Here is a 24,352-nt window from a genome sequence, read left to right as displayed (position 1 = left end):
AAACTTTGTTTCATGACATTGACTACAATTTCCCACAGTGCAACAGCTCCTCTTCCAATTCCTCCTGATAGTTACCTCTTCCCTGTGTCTTTCCCTCCCATGCACTCCTGCCCCCTGAGCTGTCTCCCTGTGCATACACAGCCCTTCTATTCTCCCATGATTGATCTGCCCAAGGAGTGTATCTACCAAATGTAAATGTTCAGCTCATATGCCTGTCTTTTGTTTGTCTGGAAGCCACAGGAGTGGGTTCAATTCCAGACCTGAAGGGCAACTATGGGCCATTGTCTCAGTGGTTCCATCAAGCTCTATCAGACCAACAAACCTCATCCTTTTTTTTCCCCAAAAAATGATTTTGAGTTTTGTTCCACATTGTTCTCCCACTCTATCCAGGGTCTCCTACACAGATCTACCTCCAAATGGTTGACAGTGGTAACCACTGTCTGGATCACAACTGAACAGTTTGAACAGTTAAACGCTTCATGCTTCTTACTATCAGCCAACTTATGGGAATACAAATACCCATTCTTCTCTCAGATCTATCTGGCAGAGCTCTATAATTTGTTATTACTATTGCCCTATTGCCTTTTTTTGCAGTTCAGTATGAAATTCCATCACTCTCAAATATGAGTGTTGAGGGGAAAATCATTCCCCCCCAATATACACAATCTCATCTTTCCTCTACCCTTTTTGTGAGGGCTGCTGTGTAAAAAGCCTCTTGGATTGTTTGATTTGAATAAAATGTATTCTTGAGGGAGATGTGAAAAAGAATGCTTTCCTCTAGCATTATTTTGCCAGCTGTTTTATATGGGCATTTGATACTAAATGATACAGAAGCCTTACCTTATTACACTAGGAAAGGAATCTAATGTGAAGGATACACAGATATTACAATAAAAATGACCAATAAATTATTAATCTTGTACTATTGTGTTACCCTGAGGATAGTATTCATGGGTCTGACTCTAACAATATTGCCTGTGGACATGAAACACAAGCAAATGTTGTTTATTTCAATGTGCAAATAGGATTTGGTGTGGTTTCTCTACAGTAAAAAACATTCTACCCTGAGGTTATTGATAGATTCGTGTTATTTTTATTGTCAGTGAAGTAAGATTTCACCTTATTACTACTGACTACTAAATCCCCTGAAGATGACTTTTCTGCAAGCAACAGACTGTCCTGTTAGTGACCTAGACTTGAATTGTCTGGATTTCTGGGAGGCATTTGCCTTAAATGCCAGAGAACCCAGTAACTCTTTGCACTCCTTAAAAATAGTAAGTTTTCAAAGGCCACCTTAGTGATCTGTAGATCACTTAATTATACTCTGAGCCAGTTTGGCATTTAGTATCTTGTATGTATGCAACCTCTCCAGAAGTAACTAGTTCATGTACCTAAGGAAAGGTTTCTCAAAATGACACTGACATTATACACCAGATAGCTCTCTGCTGTGGAGGACTGGCCTGTGCATTGTGGAATGCTTAGCAGCCTCTCTGACCTCTACACACTAGTTGCCATTAGCCCATTCCCCTCAATTGTGACAACCAAAAATGTCTCCAGATAGTGCCAGATGTCCCCTGCAGGGGCAAAACTGCTACTGATTTATAACCACTTGGCTAAGGATGAAAAGGGCACTTGTTGTACATGTAATGCTATGTGAATTTTGGCATAAAAACATCTCTTAGGAGAGTGAATTATTCCCAAGAAAAGAGTTTATTAACAAATTTGTTCCCAGTTCTCTGTAACAGCATTTGCAAGGCATAATGCTTTTATTACCAGATACAAAAAGATAAAATCACAATGTTTAAAATTACCTTAGCTTTGTTGTTATGACTAAAAAGCTCTGTCACTTTTCTCTTTCCTGTTCCCCACAGTATCAATGCTTGAAGCTTTTATTTTGATGGTCTGTTTTATTTATTTATTTTTTTTTTTAAATGTGATGCCTATGTGAATGTGGGGAGCTCTGGTAGCGTAGTGGCTAAGGCACTTGACTGCTAACCAGAAGGCTGGCGGTTCAAACCCACCAGCCACTCCTCGGAAGGAAGGTTGGGCAATCCTACTTCCGTAGTGATACTGCCTTGGAAACCCAAGGAGGGGTCGCTATGAGTCGGGGCCGACTCGATGGCAAATAACAACAACAACAACAAAAATGTGAATGTGACAGTGTTTTCAAATCATGACAGACATATGTCATGGACTGAGAAAAACCTAAGAGATGGGGAAACACATTTTGCAGTTCTTTCACTGGAGTCTGGTTCTGTGTATTTTCTTCAGATCCTATACTTCTAAGCTTCAGACACAATAGCAGGCTCTATCATGGTTTAAGTAAAGAGTTTCCTGTAAATTCCTCCAGTTTATGTTTGGACTTGGGAACAGCTTATTTCAGAATACCAGAAATAGGGAATCAAGACAGTGTGCTGAGTCTGTTCTTTCCAATCCTTTTTCCGCTCTAAATGACTCTCTCACTTGAGTGACACTATTGGAACTTGCTGAGAAGTATGAAATAGCATTCTTGTTTGATGGATAGGATTAGAGCAGAGAGAACAAAAGTGGATTAAATTTTGCCTAAAGATTCCATTTGCTAGTATCAGTTTACTTGGCTGGGTTCTTTATGTTTATGCTGTCTGTTTTCCCTGTAGAGTTTCCTGTAAACTCTGCCTGTCAATCCAACCCTCATTGCTTTCATTTTTCAATACTGTAATTGGTGCTTTTTGCAAAACAGACTGGCCATGCTAAAATCTGACGTGTGTTTGTTCTAGTTAGCATGAGAAGCTGAGTCTGAGTTTGTAACAGAAGTTAAACCACTGCATGGTGAATGAGAAGGCCTGTCAGGTGTGTCTGTCATATCATTATGAGACTCAAAGAAAAATCTTTCTGTTCACTGCTTCATAAATAGAATCTGTCAATGATAAAACCTAAGAGTAATTTCTCTTTGCAGATCTTAAAGGGAAACCATAATTTTTCTATAAAAGAATTGTTTTCTTTAGTTATAAATACCCTTGCATGGTTATAAAGTAGATATTAATTAAGCTGCCACACTGAGCATCTACAAAGGTCTCTGGGTGGTGTAGTTTGCAGTTGACTAACCTAAAGGTAGACGGTTCAAAAGCACAACACTATGAAAGAAAGACCTGGCAATCTGTTTTTGTAAAGAATATAGCCAACAAAACCCTATGGAGTACTTTTGCTCTGTAACACATAGTGTTGCAATGAGTTGGAGCTGGTTCAACAGCAGTGGGTTTGATTGGGTTTTGTTGAGGACCTACGGATATGTGACCTTGGACTGTCTCCTTGGAATCTCACCCACAGCTTTGCACCTGTTTTGGAGACCCATCTTCTATGCTCCCAAGATCCTGGCATTGGATATCTTATACTCACTTATTTCCCAACGCTGCTCTGTGTTCATTTATGTAGTCATTTTTTCATGGTTATGACTGTGACCCGAGGACTATTCTAGACAATAAGACAATGGGTCCTCAGCCTTCTTGGAACTGACATTCTAGAGGGAGAAACAATTAAAAAAATATATATATATATAGTGCCTAAGGCACTTGACTGCTAACTGAGACAAAATGATGAGAAAAATTGTAGCCTTATGGAGACTTGAGGAAACCTAGAACATTCTAGGGAGAGACAATTACAAGTTCAATGGGCCAAAATGGGAGTGAGAATGATGAGATCATGTGACAAAAAGTAAGTGTGGTTGGATCCTCAGGGGAGAGATTAGGAGAAGTTAACAGAGAGGTAAGCTGTGGCCAGAATGGGCTGGCCAATAAACCAAAACAAGGTATTAAAATTTTGTTGTTGTCCCAATGAGAAAAATACAGATAAGATATGATGTAAGTAGCTAAAAAACTCAGACTTATATTAGAGTTGTGCCCATCTTTGGAGTACACAGTATATGTGCAGTAGAATTTTTAAATGGAAGGTGGTTGTTTTTCCTTACCTAGTGATTAACATTTTTTAAAACACTCAGGTTTATTAGGTGCAATTTACATAAAGCATAGATGCACTCTTTTTCATGTATGATTCTATGAGTTCTTACAAACACATACATTTTCTAAACCACCACAACAATCAAGATATATAATAGTTATATCACCACCCAAACTCCCCTCATGATGCTTTGTAAAGAATCCCTTCTCCAACCCTAAGACCTTGGCATGTACACTAATGTGTTTTCTGTCTTTTCATTTTGTCATAGAAATGGAATCATGTAGTGTATGCCCTTTGAGTCTGAATTCCTTCACTTATCTTAATGCATGTGAGATTCATCCTTATGGTTGTATGTATCAGTAATTCTTTCCTTTTTATTTCTGAGTAGTATTCCATTGTATGGATGTACCACAATCTGTTGAAGGACACTTGGGTCATTTGCAATTTTCAGTGATTGTGAATAAAGGAGCTATACACATTTACATTGAGGCTTTGTTTAAACATAAGTTTTCATTTATCTTGGGTAAATACTTGTGAGTCGACCTTCTGGGTCATATGGTATACATATTTTTAACTTTATAGGAAACTGGCAAATTTTTTCCCAAAGTGGGTATACCATTCTGTGTTCCCACCAGCAATGAATAAGGGTTCCATTTTCTCTACATCTTTTCCAGCATTTCATATTGTTTTGTTTTTCATTTTGACCATTCAAATAGATGTCTCATCAATATCTTTGTTAAATTTAACAACAGTAAATTTAGAGGTCTGCTGGGTATGGATACTAAGATGATAGTGAGTAATGGGGTATGCTTTAAAATATACATATACATACATACATACATACATATATACATATATATATATATATATATATATATAACCAGAAGAGTATGACCTTGTACAATCCTTGTTGAGAGCCCAATAAAATGAAACTAAAATTATAGGGCCCTAGTTTTAGATTGAAGGCTTTTATGAGAATCTCAGTTTGAAGAATTTACTCCTTGAATTGTAGCAACCTTGGTTTCCATCCAGCCCTCCTATTTTCAATTGGTTTCTCCTGGAACTGCTTCCTTAAAGATAATCAATTGCTGAGATCCTCTATTCAAAATAGCAGTGACCCCTCCAGCATGATGAAGTTCTTGTCCCCAAAGCCCCAACCTCGGTCATAATATTGAAAACTACATGCATTACAAGTAGTGACTGACTTTTACATAGAGTATGGCAAAAGGAAGTCATGACTCCATTATCCTTGATTCACATTTTTGAGATCTAGCCTTCACATTGGTGAAATCTTCCCTCTCAGGCTTTTGTCTGTTCTGTGGCTGGCCACTCTAATTTTTCATTTTCCAGTGAGATGCAAAGGAGAAAAAATGATTTAAAATTCTATTGGAGAACATGAGCATAATGCAATTGGTAGACTCTAAGGAATGGACTGAGCAGTCGTAGACATGTCACTAGTTTCCATATCTAGAAGTGTCCTTGTACCACTTTTCTAGAAGTTTCATCCTTCCTCTTATTTATTCAGTACACAGCCTTGAAGGACTAGTAACCTCAGAGCTTTTTATAGAATCTACAGAAGTTTACTACATAAGGCTAGTATCTCTACCAGTTCCTTTGATGTTTTTTTTTTTTTTTAAAAAAAAACAAATCACCTGTTCCTACATAGACACAAGTTGTCTTCTTTTTCTCTCTCTTCTCATGGACAAATTATTTAGCTCACTTTCAGCATAAGAGAATGGACCTATGACTAGCACAAAAATCCAGAACTTTCTATTTATTTCTTGAATAAGGAGATGGATGCAATTTATGTATGTGCAACATCAGCCACCTATATGATGCTTTCATTTTCCCTTTCCCCCTTTAGAGTGTGGCATTTCCTTTTCTTTAAAACAATGCACATGGTTTTTCTCCCCCCACCCACCCCCCATTGGTTAAACACGCTGTTACACTCGCCTGGCATAAGAGAGATTTTGTGCGGCCAATTTTTATAAGATGACTCAAAGTTGTCATTTTGTTCAGAATGATTTATTTCCCTTAGTAGAATCAGATACTATAAATCTCCTGGATGCTCCTGCTAACAGTTGCTGGAAAAACATGAGGGTGGAACTCGGTCTTTCCCAGAGGTGCTTGGTAGCATTTGATTAGCAGCCAGGCATGCAGCCGCTTCATGAATCTTCTTTTTTTGTTTTCTGTTTGCAGATTTTATTCTTCACCGTACAGTATTGCAACCAACCGCATGATTCCACAGACATCTATCACGCCATTCATTGCTGCTTCCCCTGTCTCCACATACCAGGTATGTCCAATTTACCTGCACCTCAGGAGAGATCTCCTTTGCCAATAATAGCCTACAAAGGGCCAGTAGGGCACAATTAAAAGTTGTCCTCGTACACTTTAGTTACATTTTAACATACTAGTTCTCACGTTATGAATTAGCGTATACTTTCAAGGGGCTGTTTGTATCTACATCACTGAATAATAAAATCCACCATACTTCTCATTCTTCCTGCTGAGTGTTTATGATTATTCTACTTTCCAGCCAACATCAGTACAAATTTCTTACCACTGAGAAATTATTTACTATGTTTTCTGCTGTTTTGGTTGTTCACATTCCCTATTGTCTTTTCAAAGAGCACATTTCTAGAATTCCCTTCACTCACCCCAAGTTATTTTATCATTGTCATCTCATTTTATCATGGTTGTTCTGGTTAAAGCTACATGGATAGATGTTAAATTGTATTTCCCCCAAAATAGGGAAGACTATACAGCAGTAAAATGTTATTCCTGATCCCTGCTCTTCCTTCATTCTCAGTTCATGGGAGGCCACAAGAGACCTCAGGGTTCTATATGTTCAAGAGCTAGAAAATCTCAGATTCAATATGTGTCCTAAAGCAGATGTTGCAGCCAATTAATTTTAAGTGCACTGGTGGATTGAAGTAGTCATACTTCTCCCTCAAAAAATACTCCTCATTTTATGTCTGTGAGTTATCAAACATGATATACTCCCTGCTTCTCTTTATCTAATATGGTTCTTTAAACAATTATTCTGTTCTAGTTAGAAATATGCTTATAAATGCTGCCTATAGTGAGACAGTGTTTAGTGTCATTTTGTGAAAGTTTGGAGAGAAAAAGAATGGAAGAGAGTGAGTGTAAGTGTGTGCATGCATGTACTTCTAGTTATTTTGCAGATGGTGGGGGTGGATGTTTTTACAGGGGGTAAAACTGTAATGTTACTGACTGCTATGAATTCAGTGAAGTTTCACCTTATCCAGCCTCTACATACTATTTTCAGTATGTCCCAGTTGTCAGAGCATCAAACTTGAGACTTTATGCATTTTTCCTTAACTGATTTCCCCTGAAGCAGTTTGTTTTCACTCTTTTTCTGCACTCAGACTCTTGATACATGTCAGTAGGTGAATGGAGTTGACTTTTGTTGGAATTGCATTTAAGCTCTCGCAAGAGCTGATGTCTTAATTGCCTTTCCTTGGGACGTATGAGGCTATGTGCAGGTGCTGTTCAGCTTTTGTTCTCTCTGCAGGCCTGCCTGGTTGTAATGTGTAATTTTTTTTTTTCATTTTTTTTTTTTTCTCCCCTCATCTTGGCATCTGTTTCAGCCAAGACCACCCATTGAGCTCCACTGTAGAACGCTTTGGTGACATGAATAAAACATCCACAGAAATGTGATTTCATTTCAGAGGGCCCATAAGTGGAATTTAAGTCCAGCTCCCTTTTCTCAAAAAGGGAATTAGAGCAATTTTCTATATTGTTGATTCTCGCCTTTCACCACTTCTTCTTCTTTTCTTTCTTTCTTTCTTTTTTTTTTAATCTAAATTGCACTGGCAATTCCATTGGTATGAGCATCTGAAAAACAAAATCATCAAGGTTCTCCCATGCCAACGAGCTCTTGCAAGCTGACTTCTCATTTGGCTGACACATGGTACCTGAGAACAGTCGGCTGGCTCGCATATTCATTTTTATTTGCCATACAGATTACACAGGAGAAAAAAGTTATGAAGTTGCTTAATTGTAGTTTAATCCAAAGCCTTCCCCAAAACTTCTAGATGTTCTATTTAGTTTTCACCCTAACTCTTACCACTTGATATACTACCAAGAAGGATAACCTGAGCCTTTGAAGTTAGAACAAATGATAGAAAAAGAGGAAGTCTTAGCAGTCCACCCTTGCCTATTTTCATCATTTGCCAGGGCTTCTCTGGGACTTGACAACCATGTAGTTTCTGAGGCCTTTTGAGACATTAATCTCCATCAGTAATCTCAAAATAGCCTTAAGACCCAACCTGGACCGTGTGGACATTGCAGCCAGCCCCAGTGAAATGGGAAGTTACTTTAAATTTTTACCACATTTCAGAGACCAAATTAATCAGGCCCAAGAATTTCCTTTCTATCCTTCATTTTGAGCACTGATTAGCTGTAAAGTCAGATGGACTCCACTTTCTTATGTCCTAGTGTGACTCCACTGAACACAAGAACCAAGTTCTCTCTGTGATTGCTTTGTGCTAATAAATGCTGTTTGATGCATAGGTCCAGAGTACTTCATGGATGCCTCATCCGCCATACGTTATGCAACCAACAGTAAGTGTTCTCAGTCACCTGAGGCTAAATATTTCTATTATCCAAGTGAAAGCTTTTGTAATGCATAGAAGATTTGGGGTAAAGCTTTTGTTATATTCCATATCTCTTTCAGGCAGCCATATTGTTCAGTTAAAATGCTGTTCCTGAATTTCTAACAAAAGCATGTAGAGAGAAAGAGAAGGGGATAGAAAGAAAAAGAAGAAGAGAGAGAATAAGAACACACTTTATTGGAGGGAATGGCAGTCAACCTCCCAAAATGATGTCTGTGATCTATTATGAGGGCAATGTTCCTGTTTCAAGCAGGCACTCAGAACTCTGGGCAAATAAATCCATTATAGAAGGAAAGTCTTTTGTTTTCCTTCTCTTTCTGGTATGCTTTGCTTTCTTTGATTTGCTTTTGGGGAAATTTTGATTATCTTAGCCAAGCATTGACTATAAAGCAATATACTTGAAATTTAGAGGTAGTTATCTACTAATAGATGGAGATATACAGATAGCAAAGTAGATAGGTGTTTTTAAGTTAACTATTACCATTATTTTCTTTAGTTAAAAATTTTCTCAAAAAAATATTAAAAGTCTACCTTCTATGTGTTAGATTTCTCATTTAGTGGCACAATATTAATTAGCCCAAAGTTTTAAAATATTACATGTATGATTAGACTATGGATTTAAGGATAAGGATTCCATCTGTCTTTGTCTTGATCTTCCAGGTGTTCTAGCTCTGTAGGGTGTCAAATAGAGAGATTTCAATAGCAGCACACTCAAGGGAGTGACAGGAGAAAGATCCCTAGACTGTTTTGTGACAGGGTCTTTGGTGTACCCTCCTGGGTATGCTCACATCTGTGCCATTGTTTCCTTGTATGTTCCTATACCGAATGGATTTTGGGGCAGCCCAAATGAGAGAGCATATAATTCTAGAACAACAATTCTAGAAGTAGGACATACTATCATCATTATTGTTGGGTGTGTCAGTTACAAAGATGCAGTGTTAACATTTTAACCCTTTCATAAGCTATCTTTAAGTAAGGTGAATGAAAACCATAGCCGTCAAGTCAATTTTAACTCATAGTGACCCCATAGAACAGAGTAGAACTGTCCCAAGGCTGTAATCTTACAGAAGCAGATTGTCACATCATTCTTCTGCAGAGTGGTTGGTGGGTTCGAACCACTGACCTTTCAGTTAACAGCCAAGCGCTTTATCCACTGTGCCACTAGGGCTCCTTTTAAATAAAGTACCACATATTAAAGACCAGGCAGCTAAATGGACAGACTTGTATTTTTTGGATTCAAAGGATCAATTCCAGCTCCTGGTTTTCATATTTGAGCTTTGTCCATATATTTTTTTTAAAAAATAAAGAACTTTCCATGTTGCTCTTACTATTTCAGTATTTTGTTTTTATTTAAAAATTAAAAATATGTACCTTACCACAGCAGAATGCGGGGTCATATCCCTGTATTTACTATTATTTCCACACCTTTCAGACTTATTTGACTGCTAACCAGAGGACTGGTGGTTCAAACCCACCAGCCACTCCTCGGAAGGAAGATTGGGCAATCTACTTTTGTAGAGATACTGCCTCAGAAACCCAAGGAGGGGTCGCTGTGAGTCGGATCCGACTTGCCGGCAGTGAGTTTGGCTTGGTTTTGGTTGGGACTTACTAAGTCCGTCTTATCTATGTTCTATAAATCATACCAATGAATCATATCATTGAATCATATCAATGCAATGAATACAGGCTACACATTTCTGTCCAAATCATGAGGTAAAATTTAGCATGGGCTGCCAAACCAAGATATAGGAAAGGTTGGGTCAACACAGGAAAAGGGAAGAAGTTCTATCATATAAAAAGGAGACTTTCTAGATAGAAACAACCACCTTCCACAAAAATCATGTGTTCATCTGTGCAGAGAGCAATAATGCTAGTTTAGTCTTCACGCTGAGGCTAAGCATCGTCTTTTTGTGGCCAGAAGGAATGCACATCTGAAAAAAATCTGAATAGTTTGCCAGATGTCAAAGTATGTAAGATTCTACAGTACTTCTGTAGCTGTGAGGAGAAGTGAAGATGGTTGTGTGGATCTTAATTTCAGCAGTCACTCAGGACCTTGGCAACATTTTTCATGTACATCCTCCTCCATCCAAACACAACTTCAGCCCCATGTTTGGATATATTATTTCTCACACATCTTTCTGTAGCAATATCTGTGTGTGTGTGTGTGTGTGTGTTAATTTCTGCCATTCCATCTCCCTTGCTATGGCTATGACTCACTGTATAACTTCCCATGACAACACTGTGCATCACATTTGAGCTTAGACTACTTATTTAAACAAATTTGTGACTGGGGTGACTTCTGGGAAAGGGAGTGGCTAAACCACCCACCACTTTGTTGTCTTTAAAGTGGGACATTTGCTAAACAACATTATGGGAACAAATTTGTTGTCATTTGTCTTTACCCTGTGACAATTTTGCTGTTTCTATGTTATGTAAATAATGTTATCAAACAGGCCTTAGTTTCTCCATCATTAAGTGGTGTCAAATTAAACATTTTGTGATGTTAAAATATAAGAATACTGAAGCCACCTAAGGCTGAGAAACAAAATAACTGGGCCTGAAAAGAATCTGAATATCACTTCCATGAAAATGCCAAATAGTATAATGCAATGTAAAACGATATAATTGAATGCACCTGGGCTTACATGTGGCACAATAAACATTGCATGAATGAATGAAAGTTTGAATGAATGGATGACATGATTGTTAATAGCATGGATGTTTGGTTAGGCTTTTGGGACAAAAAATCTTTACTAGGAAACTACCTTGGATAAAATACATAGACTTCCAAAGTCTCGGTTTCCATATCTGTAACATGAGGATAATAATGCCTAAGTAATTACGTGTTTTGATCATTAACTCAAGTAAAATATTTAAGCTTTTCAAATAGTCCTAGCAAATGGAAAACCCTTGAAAAATATTATTAATACTTAGTTATGTGGATAGACCTAACATTATACTTTAGGAAAATTGCATAAAATAAATACAGGTATAGAAAGAAATTTGGGAATAAGCAAAAATCACTTATTTCTAGTGCATTCATACTGCTTATTTAATTTATGTTGTCACTAAGTTTAGTGGAGGTAGCTTCTGTGGCTATAAATAAAATCAATCACCTTGATTAGTAATTAATTCACTTCTTACTAAGTAATTCAATACCTAACACTGAAATAAAAATTTTAAAATGTCCATTAGAAACTTAATTTATGTCAGTAACTAGAACCTACTTCCCAAATAAATTCAATGTGTTAATATCTATGTGTCTCAAATATGTTACCCATCATTCCAATTTGTTTGTAACTTTTCTCCTCTATCATATTTTCCTTACTCCTACTCTGAGAAGATCTCATGTGAAATTCTCACCGTGTAGTCATAGTCCATCCCTATCATCATGACTCACATTGACTCCTGCTTTGGAGAAAGAAAGCTTTGCCTCCACCAGACCCTGCAGGTTATCTCTCAGGCTTGACTTTAAGGGCTCTAACTTCACATTTTGATTTGTATCAAAAAAGAAAGCAGTGAGTCAGGCAAGTGTGTTAGAGTACCGCACAGTGCCCTTGGTCTCTCCTGGAGCAAATGAATGGTTAAACTGGAGGGTTAATAATTAGTAAGAGAGAAATGAAATGACCCAAACAAGGGAAGGGAACAGTGAAGGGACAAGAGAACAGAAACATAAGCACATAGCTTACTTTGGTTTGCCACTGAAGTTTGCTCTTCTGGAGATGTAGTTTTCTAACTTGTGCACAGTCTGCTTTTCTGTAGATTTAGAAATAAAATGGGAGAGGATTTTCACTTTGAAAGAGATGGTGACAATAATCTCCTTGCCCAGGTTCTAACCAACCCATCATACTGTGTCTGTGCAAGACAGCATCTCTGTCAGGTATTAGACCCTGGAAAACTGTCAAACCCCACTTAAGGCAGCAAGAGCATCTCTGTTTGCACTTTGTTGTTGGTCTCCTGAACAAAGACTAAGGAGACAGTACTGTTAGACTAAATTAGGATTCATGCTTTGCTGTGAAGAAGCCAAAATGCTGACTTAGTCTGTGCAATTGGTTATTTGTTTCTGCTTCTCAGTACAGGGTTCTGTACTATATTCTGAAATCTCACTATTACATACTGACAGAATTTTAATAGATGATGGAGTGCACCAAATATCTTTTCTGCATAGCAGCAGAATGTCACATTGAAATCTCATATTAATGCACAATTGCAGTTCTCATGTTGCTCTATATTGGACACTTTGTCAAATTTGTGCTACTGACAAGGAGAAAAGATGATCATTCTGGAAAAGAAGCATAGTTCTATTCCCTTAAATTCTATTCAGGCTCATTTGAATCATAAATCTTCTTTTTTTCATATAGTTATTTTATCTCAAGGAGAAAGGTCAGCTTTCATTTTGACTTAATTGCAAGTGTGTTATCTAATTATAGTTTTCTAAGAAATATATTGAATCAATGACTAGTTTGTTGTGATGCGGGGCTAAATTATGATTTTTATGATTAATAAACCCCATGTTTGAAGCTGAAGAGCAGATAGAAACTTCCCCTGTACTACAAGGCTCTTCAAGAAAGCTACAGAATGCTTGATTTGGCCATTCTTTACTTGCTTACACATTAACAAATGAGTTTTAGAAGTTGTGTCCATCAAAATTACAGGTGTGTGTTCTGTAAAAGTGTATCACTGAATTTGGAAAGGGTGTTAGTAAACAGAAAGCTGTTCTTTAAAAAGCATGATTTTCAGGTGGCTCTTTACTCTAAAACCCGACCTAAGCAAAGTCATGCCCTTTAGGGTTTGATTATCAGAGTACCAAGTGCAAAATGCTTTTGGTTTCTAATGAGTCAAATCAAGCTGGTAAATACATATGCTTATCGCCCAAGTCTTATTTAAATAAATAGCAAAAAATAAAAAACCACCCACCACCCTAATCTATATATACTACTTCTATTGAAAGAGAATCCCAATGAAGTGAAAATAACCTTGAAGGGGAAGGGGAGGAGGCACCTACCTTTGAATGCCACCTTCTTTCAAATACACTACTAGGTAAAGTAAATGTGGAAAAAACATGTTTTGTTTTGTTTTTTTTCCTATGCAACTGTGGCAAGTCTCTTGGACACCACTGCCATAAAATTGATTCCAATTCATAGTAACCCTATGGGACAGAGCAGAATTGCCCCATAGGGTTTCTAAGGCTGTAAATGTTTATGAAAGCAGAATCCCTCTTTCTCCTGTAGAGTGGCTGGTGGGTTCAAACTACCAACTTTTTGGTTAGCAGCTGAGTAACTTAACCACTGTGCCTCCAGAACTCCTACTTGGACATCTTAAATACTATGAAAAACAGTGTTGTCTTGGCTGCTGTTAAACATAAGATCAAATTTCTACAGTAAATTTTCAAAAATAGTATTAGGTGACTTTAGAAAAATAAGCTTTGAGTAATGGAATTAATACAGGCTCATAATCCATGAGGACATAAAGTAAAAAAAGCTTTTCTAACAAGGACCCCTCCCTTATCAATTTGATTCTTTAGAAACAAGCTTATGAAATGCATGTGTCATCATCCACTAAATTTCTATGTGTACATGTGTATAAATTGTGTGTACTTTAAATATATACACAGGATTAGTCTACAAATATTGTATTATAACTTGTTTTCTTTTACCACAATAATAGAATGTCCTGAATGTCATAACATACCAGCCACATAGAGATATATACCAGTTTTTTAACAGCATCATAATATGCCTTTATATAGAAACACCAAAATGTATTTCACCAAATTCCTGTTCATAGCCTTTTAAGTTGCTTCTAGTGTTTGCTCATGAACATTGTAATATTGAGCTCTTGTGGGAAAATATCTACAGGATAAATTGCTGATATGGAGAGTTTGTGTGTTTATACATTTAACATATTATTATCAAATTGCGCATTCAATGAGACTTTTTATTTCTTCATGGCCCCAATTAACACTGGTGACCTCATGTTTTAAACATTTTGCTAATGTGATAAATAGTGACTGGTATCTCACTAATATTTTCCTTTTATTTCTGTGTATCCTAAAGGTATTGAGTTGCTTTTCATATGTTTATTGACTAATTTTCTTGCCTTTTTCTATGAATTGCAAGTTTATTTGCTTTACTCATTTTTCTTTTGGGGTATATTTATTTATAAAAAGATCTTATTATATTAAGTTGACACTGTCATATATATTTTAAATATTTTCTTGTTTTACTTTGATTTTCAATTTTATAGCCTTTGCCTGGCAGCATTTTAGTATTTATGTGTTCAGATTTATCAATCTTTCCCTTTAAAGCAAGAATCAGTAAACCTTTTTCTGTAAAGGCCAGATAGTACATATTTTTAGCTTCATGAACCATATGATTTCTGTCACAACTACTTGGTGCTGCCATTGTAGTGTGAAAGAAAACATATACTACATGTAAATGAATGGAAATTGCTGAGTTCCAATAAAACTTTAGGTGCAGTAAAGATGGGTGGCCACATTTAGCTTGTAGGCTGAATATGACAACCCCCACATTAGATCATCTGGATTTCATATGAAACACCTTATCCACTATAAAATTTTAAACACTGTATGTGTTCTCTTATTGTATTTTTGTTACTTTTGGACTTTATTTTGTAATATGGGATTATATTATGATCCTGTTTTCTTTTCTTCATATGAGTAACCATTTACCATAACAACTTCTACGTAATAAGCCATCTATATTTTCACCATTGATATAAAATTTTATGCCAATATTTATCGCAAAATAAATCTCTATATCTTTGATCTGTTTCTGAATTCTATTCTGTTCTGTTGATCTATCAATCGGCAGCCATTGTTCTACTATTTTAATCACATAACTTTATAATATCTTATATACCTGTTAGGAACTGACCCAACGTAATTTTTTCGTGTTTCTCAATTATTTTTCTAGCTATTTTACATTCTGTCTCGGAAACCCAAGGAGGGGTTGCTGTGAGTCAGGTCCGACTAAACGGCACTTAACAACAACAATATGAACTTTAATAGTATTTTGTCAAGTTAAAACATCCAGTAAAATTTTCATTGGGATCCTCTAGAATTTATATATTGCTTTATAGGAAATATAGCAATATGACATATGTTCATTATTGAATTTTTCTATCTAAGAAAATAGTATGTCTTTCCATTTACTGGAGAATTGTTTTTTTGTCCTTTTGGTACTGTAATAGAGTATTAACATTTCCCCATATATGTCCTGTACATTTCTTGAATGTTTCATTTGGCATCTTAATATTGTTATTAATACTACAGTTATGGTTCTTTTAAAAGATATTTTCTCATTGGTCACTTTGGTATATAGAAAAACAATTACTATTTTATGCTAATTTTATTTATTTAAAATTTAAAATATCCATTAATTATTAAAGAGTGGTCAAATTCAGAAAATATTCGTAAGCAATATGAATATTAAAAATATCAATTGCCTCTTATCCAAATATGGCTCCAGTTACTGTCTAAAAGTACATCTTTCCAGAGCTATATCTATCTGTCTAATTCTCTGTATGTATTTACATCTACATATACATAAACAAATCAGTAAAGAGATGAGAGCAGGAAACAAGTATATCTTTTGCATGTGTGTGTGTAGAGAAATAGATATAGATATATTTATTTCATCAAAATAAGATCATACTGCACATACTATTGTGAAACTACTGCTATCAGCAAATAATATTCCCATTACTATATTAGTAAATATTTATCTTTTCTAACTCTGGTAGCATAATGGCTAAAGCACTTGACTGCTAACCAGAAGGCAGGCGGTTCAAACCCACCAGCCACTCCTCGGAAGGAAGGTTGGGCAATCCTACTTCCGTAGTGACACTGCCTCGGAAACCCAAAGAGGGGTCGCTATGAGTCGGGGCTGACTCAATGGCAAACAACAACAACAATATTCAGATTTTCTCAGCTGCCCCCATCCCAAAAAGTTTATTATAGCAAGTTTCCGCAAATCAGAATCCAATCCTTAACTACATATTGTATCTGGTTGTTGTGCCCTTTACATCTCTTAATCTAACACAGTTCTGTTTTGTTGTTGTTTTTCCTTCTTCATGTTATGAAATTGTTAAACACACAAGGTTAACTGCCCTACAAAGTGTTCTACATTTTGAAATATCTGGTTGATTCTTCATGATGTTGTTTAGTCTTGTTTTTCTAGCCTATGAAAAAATGTATAACCAGTTATCTACCTAAATTTGATTATTGTTTCTGATAGATTGTTTCATTAATTCTTGTGGGTTTTGCAGGTCATCAAAAATAATACAATTTTCCACTTCATTTCATACATCTATATTTCATATTCACTTTTCTTGACCAATTGCTTTGGAGTATTTTCCTTTATTCCTTACCATGTGAGAATGGTATTATGAATTGTTTGTTTTTCTTTAATCAGCAATAAATGTTGAATTTAAATAAAACTTTTGAGAAACTATTGAGATTCTTTTCTTTCCTTTTATTCATTTTATTTTATGCATATATTTTAATAATTTACATTATTATTAATATATTTCTTAAGGTGGAACTACTCTATAATGAACTGTATTTGCTGATACTGTATCCCTTTAAAAAGCATACTCTTATACTTGTTAATATTTTATGATTTTAGTACCAATATTAATGAATTATATAGTTTTGTTCTCTTTTATATGTCCTATTACTGTCAGATTTGATTCAGAATTATAAGAGCTTCCTGAAAAGTAATTTAGAAGTATTCATTTTCAGCTGAAACTATTTTAAATAGCATTGGAAGTATTCAGTTTTGAAGACTTAAAAGAAGTCATGTGTGAAATTATCATGGCTTTTGGGATAAAAGTCATTTATTCCACGAAAACCAGTTAAAAAAATAATGTATTACTCCTGTGAGATATGATTTTAGGAGAGAGAAATTGTACAATCCCTTTAGGAATTTGTAAATATGATGCCTCTATTGCATTGTGGCAGAGTTGATAGTGTACTGGCAAAATGATCAAGACAATTGTTTTGTGAAATGGTGCAGTTTTAGCTAATTTGTCATTATTAGTTTCTCAATGATGGTTTGTTGATCTTTTAGGCCACACAGATATTAAATAAAATGTAAATTTAAAACTATCACCAATTGTTTCATAAGAAATTGCTAGATGTTAGCACTTGTAGATCAATAACTTGTAATTTAGTGAAATTTGAGAAATACTGCCCTCAAATATTCAACTGATTCAGCTTTTCCTAAGCCCTTAGTTATACCAATCATTGACCTCATTTTAAGAAATGGAGAATAAGGGGTTCAATGAAAAAGTCAATAAATAATAAAATTTTTGAACATTAGGTACATACCAAGTATTCTTCCAGGTGTTTTTGGTAAAGGAGAAAAGGAAGCAAGCAATAGTCTTCAAGGCATGCAATCTAGTTATAGAGATAATTCTTATATGCATAGGAAAATTTAACTGAAAATCACAACAAAACTGTATCAACTATTTAGCATACACAGTATTAAAATAGGAGGTATCTAGGAGCAGTTAAGGACAAAGAAGTACAAAGGAATAACCATGAATTTAAGGGATGGGTCATGTTTATGTGTTAAAGAGAAAGAAAGCATGTTTTTTTAGATAGGAAAAAAATATATAGGAGAAGTATGGGATCTTAATTTTTCAGGGCATAGAGAGGCAAGTAGCCTGCAATAAATGAAAAGGTTTGTGTTAGGAATAAAGGCTTGATTGGAAAGGTGAATTGTTATCTATTGGAGTATGGCTAGTCATATCTGGCATACTTCCATACAAATTTTTTATTGAGTTGACAGTCCCAAATCCATTGTCTAAGAGTTAGGTTTACTTTGGAAAATGTAAAAGAGAAAAGAATAAATTATTTCACTTGTAGGTGTGAAAGAGTCATAATTTCCGTAGGAGTAATGGATGAATGAATTGCAAAAGGAAATAATTTTAAGTTATGCTGCATTATAAAAATGCCATTATGAAAAGTCTGTGTAACAAAAGTCTTTTTACATCCATAGAAATAATTTTTGGAGGTAAATTTTTGCTTTCAAGATCTTCTGAAGGCTTTGGAGGGAACATTTCATAATGTATAAGATCCCTACCTCCTAAGCACAGGCATGGATTGAAGCAGCAGGGATTCCAAAATCCCTTAAAAGGTACAAAACTGAGTTATTATTAATTTTTTTTTTTTTTAAGTTTCAAGATACTAGTAGTTGGAAGCTGCCAAGTGGTAAGTACTCGATGTATTTCCAGACCATTTAGAAAGCTACTCCTTCTGTATCCTATATGACTATACCCACTGCCATCAATTCGACTCTGATTCATAGTGACCCTTGAGGACACAGTAGAACTGATCCATAGCGTTCCCAAGGCTGTAAATCTTTATAGAAGCCAATTACGTCATCTTTCTCCTGCAGGGTAGATGGTAAGTTCAAACCACTGATCTTTTGTTTAGTAGCCCAATGCTTTAACCACTATGCCACCAGAAATAGCCAGTGACATAAAAATGGAATATTCTATCAAATGGAATATTCCAAGTGTACTGTGAGAATAGGTCTGTGTGTGGTGTGTGTGCATATGGCCTATCATTCTGCATATGCTTTCATTTTATTTGACTGTGGACCTTTAAAAAGAAAGAATAACTTGAAGAGTAATGCATTGCATTTTAGAACAGTAAACAGTCTTGAACACAAGACTGATACTTGCTAAAGAGACAAAGTTTCATTTGCACGTGACACCCAATGTGCCCTTGGATAGTAGTTAGAATTCTTTCATACTACATCATCAGTAATCCATAATATCACTACCTGGCCAGTTCCTTTATAAAAACATGTACTACATTGCTTCCTTAGTAGCTCCTTAGCATTTTAAATATAAGAAACACAATGTAAGTATCCAATCTATTAAAGTCTTATTTCCTTAGAGAGAGCAAATGCACAGCTGAAAGGAAATCCAAGTCAGATTTTATAGAAAAGAGCAAGTTACCAGGGCAACACAATCATATAGAGATAGGGTAAATCATTTATTTTATAAAGGTTGCCAAGGCAACACAAACTACTTATGAAATCACTGAAGGTTTGAGAGGGAGGGTGCAGGTAGTTTATGGAACTATTTGTTCCTGTGGTAACACATTGGAGTGAAATGCCCATACATAACTAAAACCTTAACAGTTACATGAAGTACGTGGGTCCTCGTTAAACAGATGGTCATGAAGGGTTCAAAATTGCAAATATTCCTAAATATCAAAAGATGTTATTCTCTGTTTTTTACCTCTCAAATTGTTATTGAGACTTTTCGCTTTGCTTTAAAGACTGACTTGCTGGGTTAGCTCCGGAGAGCTTAGTTATTTCTACTTTGGCTGCTATGTCTGCAATTCAGGAGAGTGGTTAATGGTGGTATCTGGGTTAGGTTCTGTAGGTCAAGCAATTAAACTCTTTCCCAGAAAGGGATAATAGAGAGAAAAGGAAAAATGTATATATACATGTATGTGATTTAATCAGGTATGCTTTGAAAAAAAGCCCTGTATTATTTCAGCTTGATTAACAAATGTAAGGAATTATAAAATTAAGAATAAGGTTAAAAAAAAAGAAAACTTACACAAACACAATTACACAATTGCCTAAATATTTTTTGCAAATGGTTAAATGCTTGGTTGGTATTTGACTCTTCTGAGAGGTACCTCAGAAGAAAGGCCTGGCAATATCCTTCTAAAAGGTCACAGCCATTGACAACCCACAGTTGTACTGTGAAACTTAGGGGATGGCCACAAGTTGGAATCAAGGGTAACTGGTGTGCTTATTTTAAGAAGAGATGGTTTACTTTCTTTTGAGAAGAATATTTACCAAAGGGAGGACTTACACTTATATTTTGTTCCCATTGTAATGCAATTTTTTTCCATACTGATCAGTCACCCGGTCATAAAATAAGTGTTATAAAATAGTCATCTATCAACGACAATTGAGATATATGCAAAATATAGAAGTAGTAAATGAGTTGTTAATTGTGCCAGGAAGTAGAATAATAAGGACAGGGATAAAGACACATAGGTGATTCTTGAACTGAAAAACAGAGGAGTTTTTCAGGCAAACAAGTGTAGGATGTCAGGGAAAACTGTTCTGAGCAAAGCAAACACTAGCTGACAGCCAAGGTTTTGGTGTTTGTACCATGTGTGACATCTGGTAAGGATCTAAGAGGGCATCTCAGATATTTACATAGAGTAACCCTAACCCTGGGACACAGGCTTGGCGTTGGGCCGTCAGTGGTATACCACAAAAGATTTCACTTAAGCATGAGTTCAGTCCATTTTTCCCCATCCCACCCAACATGGCATCTTCTCTGGAGATTTGTTCTATATCTCTGGGTAAAGGTAACTCACTCATCCCCAATGTGACCCTTCCCAAGCTCTCCACACACAGTGAGGTGGAAGATCAGGGTGTGTTGTTAATATCACTTGCGTGTCATAAGATAATAATGACAACTTCTGCACTAGCTTCATTTTAGTCCAGTTCTCTAATATTCTAGGTAGAAGTGGAATCTCTAACCACCTCAAACTCCCAATTAAGTTTTGTTTTGTTTTTCTTCCTGTAATGGAATCACTTTAAGAGGCGTTTTCCAAGGATGCCATCTTATAATAGAAAATTTTAGAGTTTTTTCTTTAGGGATAATTTTTTGAGGTAGTCTATTACTCTGGTAGCATAGTGGCTAAAGCACTTGACTGCTAACCAGAAGGCTGGTGGTTCAAACCCACCAGCCACTCCTTGGAAGAAAGGTTGGGCAATCCTACTTCCGTAGTGATACTGCCTCGGAAACCCAAGGAGGGGTCGCTGTGAGTCGGGGCCGACTCGACGGCACATAACAACAACAACAACAATTAATCATATAAGAAAAACAAATGCAATATATATAAGGGGAATTGATGCTGGTATCAAATTTATCTTTGCAAATGTTGTAATTAATATTTCCACTGCCAATCAGTAAGTTTTTAAAAATCAGCTTAGGAAAAATTGTATGTTCATTACATACAATTGCAGGTGCTTCTCAGTTATAGCTTTGCTCATATGAACTATACCAATAGTGCTACTCAGAAGGTACATTTTTTCCCCCTCTTCTCTGATCTCTTTCACTTACTGGGAAGCCTAGAAATTGGAAGATCTTGTGTATCTGTGATAAAACTCCAGAATGCAGTGTTTGCAATGTGTTTTTGAACTTGTTGGCCATGGTTGATGGCTGTTGATAGCAAAGGATTTTTCTTGGCAGTCTTTTCTTCATACTCTCTTTCTCTTCCTAAGAATATGAAAACTTAATTGACCTAGTTGTTCAGAAGAGTAGAATCCTTTTTTTCACTATATTGTAGGAAAACATTCTTTCTCATGTTGAATAAAGTTAGTTTTGAGACATTTGTATACAAAATAAGTTTAGTTCTGTTCTCTATGAGACCTAATTTTCTACCAGCAAATCTTTTTTTATTTTTATTTTTTACTAAACAAAAACAAAGGGAGTCTGGTAGCATAGCACCTAAGGCATTTGACTGCTACCCAGAAGGATGGAGGTTCAAACCCACCAGCCACTCCTTGGAAGGAAGATTTCATTTTATGAAAAAGAGATAGCTGCACCTTTCCTACCCAAGAAGAACAGGTAATAAGAACTTTTGTCTCCTCTAAAAAACAAACAAACAAACAAAAACTTACTGCCATTGAGTTGGTTCTGACTCATAGTGACCCCTCTACTCTTGTTGTTGTTGTTGTTTGCCGTCGAGTCGGCCCCGACTCATAGCGACCCCTCCTTGGGTTTCCGAGGCAGTATCACTACGGAAGTAGGATTGCCCAACCTTCCTTCCGAGGAGTGGCTGGTGGGTTTGAACCACCAGCCTTCTGGTTAGCAGTCAAGTGCCTTAGCCACTATGCTACCAGAGCTCTACTAAAGACAAGGTTACTTTTAATTAAAGGTACATTCAAAAAGACTGATAAATTACCAACAAAGAAATAAGTCCTATAGCAGAGGAAATACATTTGTTAGACTTTGGTAGTTAGGTTATAAGTAGTTACTGTAATGAAGGATTAAAATTTTGTCTTAAGTTTTCTGGAAGCGAGTGTCACAAGGACAATAAATTACTTATGTTGTTATATTTCTTAGTAAAAGGAAACATATTAGATGGGCAGGAGTGGATATTATTTTTCTACTCCTAAATTCTAGGAAAAAATGATAATGTTATAATATAATTTTTCAGCCTAATGTCTTAAATCACAGTTGTAGATACAGAGAGAAATGTTTGCCTTGTCATTTCTTTTCTTAAAAACCAAGTGAATGTTCATTTCAAATCTGTGACAAAATGCCTAGTGCAGCTAAGTTAATATCCTTTAGTAAGTTCCTCATGACAAGTTTGAGAAAAGAATGACACTTAGAAAATCCAATCGATTGCCATGTAATTTGTTCCATTTCTCAAATGCCCTTATTTTCAGCCACAGTTTTATGAAAATTATATTGTCTGACTTAAAATCTCATGTATGTAAAGGTGCCAAGGGGACCTTAAAATTGTCTGCAGTTTGTGGCCAGAATTTTCCTCAAGAAATACCATCAGAACTTTTAGAAGAACCTGAACTCAATAGAGACCCTGTTAATGTCTGCCCTTGAGGATTCAAGAGGGAAATTTCACCTAAAATATTGATGCTAGGCATGACACCAGTCAGCCATCATTACTAGGTAGCCCATGAAGTAGTGATGATTTTTAGCAGTATCAGGTCCTGATGTGCTTGCCAAGATGAGCCAGTTGTAAAATGTACTCTTTGGTGGCAATGGAACCATTAGAAGTATTTTGAATGGGCCATGAGAATTTTAAAAAGTATCTGTATAAATTGGTGATTTGGATTCAGATATGACTGATGTAATTAAGTTCAGCTTCCTTAGAAGGTTGCACTTGAGAATTGACAGCGAAATCTTATCAGCCAAAAAAAAAAAAAAACAAAGAACCAAACGTGTTGCCATCGAGTCAGTTCTGACTCATAGTGACCCCCATTGGGTTTCCAAGGAGGTAAATCTTTAGGAAGTAGATTGCCCCATCTTCCTTCTGCAGAGTGGCTGGTGGGTTTGAACCATCAACCTTCTAGTAGCAGCCAAATGCCTTAAGCACTGTGCCACCAGAGCACAGAAAAGAGAAAACTTACATTCCTGCTGACTTTGTCCAGAAGACATGTGAATAGATCAGTTGGAATCATCCTATTTATTTATAATATTTTTAAAGTTGGAGTGGTGCTTGTCCCTTTTTACATCACTTAGCATAAATATAAATGTATTGCCCATATGTAAGAAAAATATTAGCAGCAAACCACCAAAACAGAAGCAAATATCAGTGAAAAAGATTAGTCTTCAGCCTATAAAAAAGAACATTGTGTTCCTGACTTTTTCATTCTCATTTAGCACAGAGGAAATCAACCTAATTATCAACTTGAATTCTGAATCATAATCTTACTTAAAACTTATATTCAGAAGAGAGACTTTTTATCAAAGAGATATTCTTAAAGGGTTTTAATCAAAACACATTAGTAACATTTCTAAATAACAATGCTGTACATTAAAAATCAATTTTCAGTTTCCTATAAAGCTTTTTTATCTGCTTAGTCTTGTATCTCTAAGTATTTTCAATCAATACAGAAAAACCATTATGAGGCCAAGTTTGTGTTATGCACTACATGTATAAATCCTTATCTTTCAATGTCTCTCTCCAAAATTATTTCACTATAACTTTCTAAAATATAAGTCTCTCTCTCTCTCTCTCT

The 24,352-nt window shown here is 35.9% G+C and overlaps 1 protein-coding gene across 1 annotated transcript in view; it reads left to right on the top strand.

Moving 5' to 3' along the window:
• Positions 1–24,352, top strand: part of RBMS3 (RNA binding motif single stranded interacting protein 3) — a 1,212,798-nt gene that overhangs the window by 1,084,196 nt on the left and 104,250 nt on the right. Inside the window, exons 14-15 of the mRNA XM_042780448.1 lie at positions 6,133–6,229; positions 8,473–8,523. Coding sequence (XP_042636382.1) covers positions 6,133–6,229; positions 8,473–8,523 — 148 coding nt within the window. The remainder of the gene's footprint in view (positions 1–6,132; positions 6,230–8,472; positions 8,524–24,352) is intronic.

The sequence above is a fragment of the Orycteropus afer genome, unplaced genomic scaffold (genome assembly GCF_000298275.1).
Source record: "Orycteropus afer afer isolate SDZICR_OR568_19922 unplaced genomic scaffold, OryAfe1.0 scaffold00003, whole genome shotgun sequence".
In the NCBI taxonomy this organism is placed as follows: Eukaryota; Metazoa; Chordata; class Mammalia; order Tubulidentata; family Orycteropodidae; genus Orycteropus; species Orycteropus afer.
Note: the sequence above shows the minus strand (reverse complement) of the source record. Positions and strands in the feature narration are given on the sequence as shown.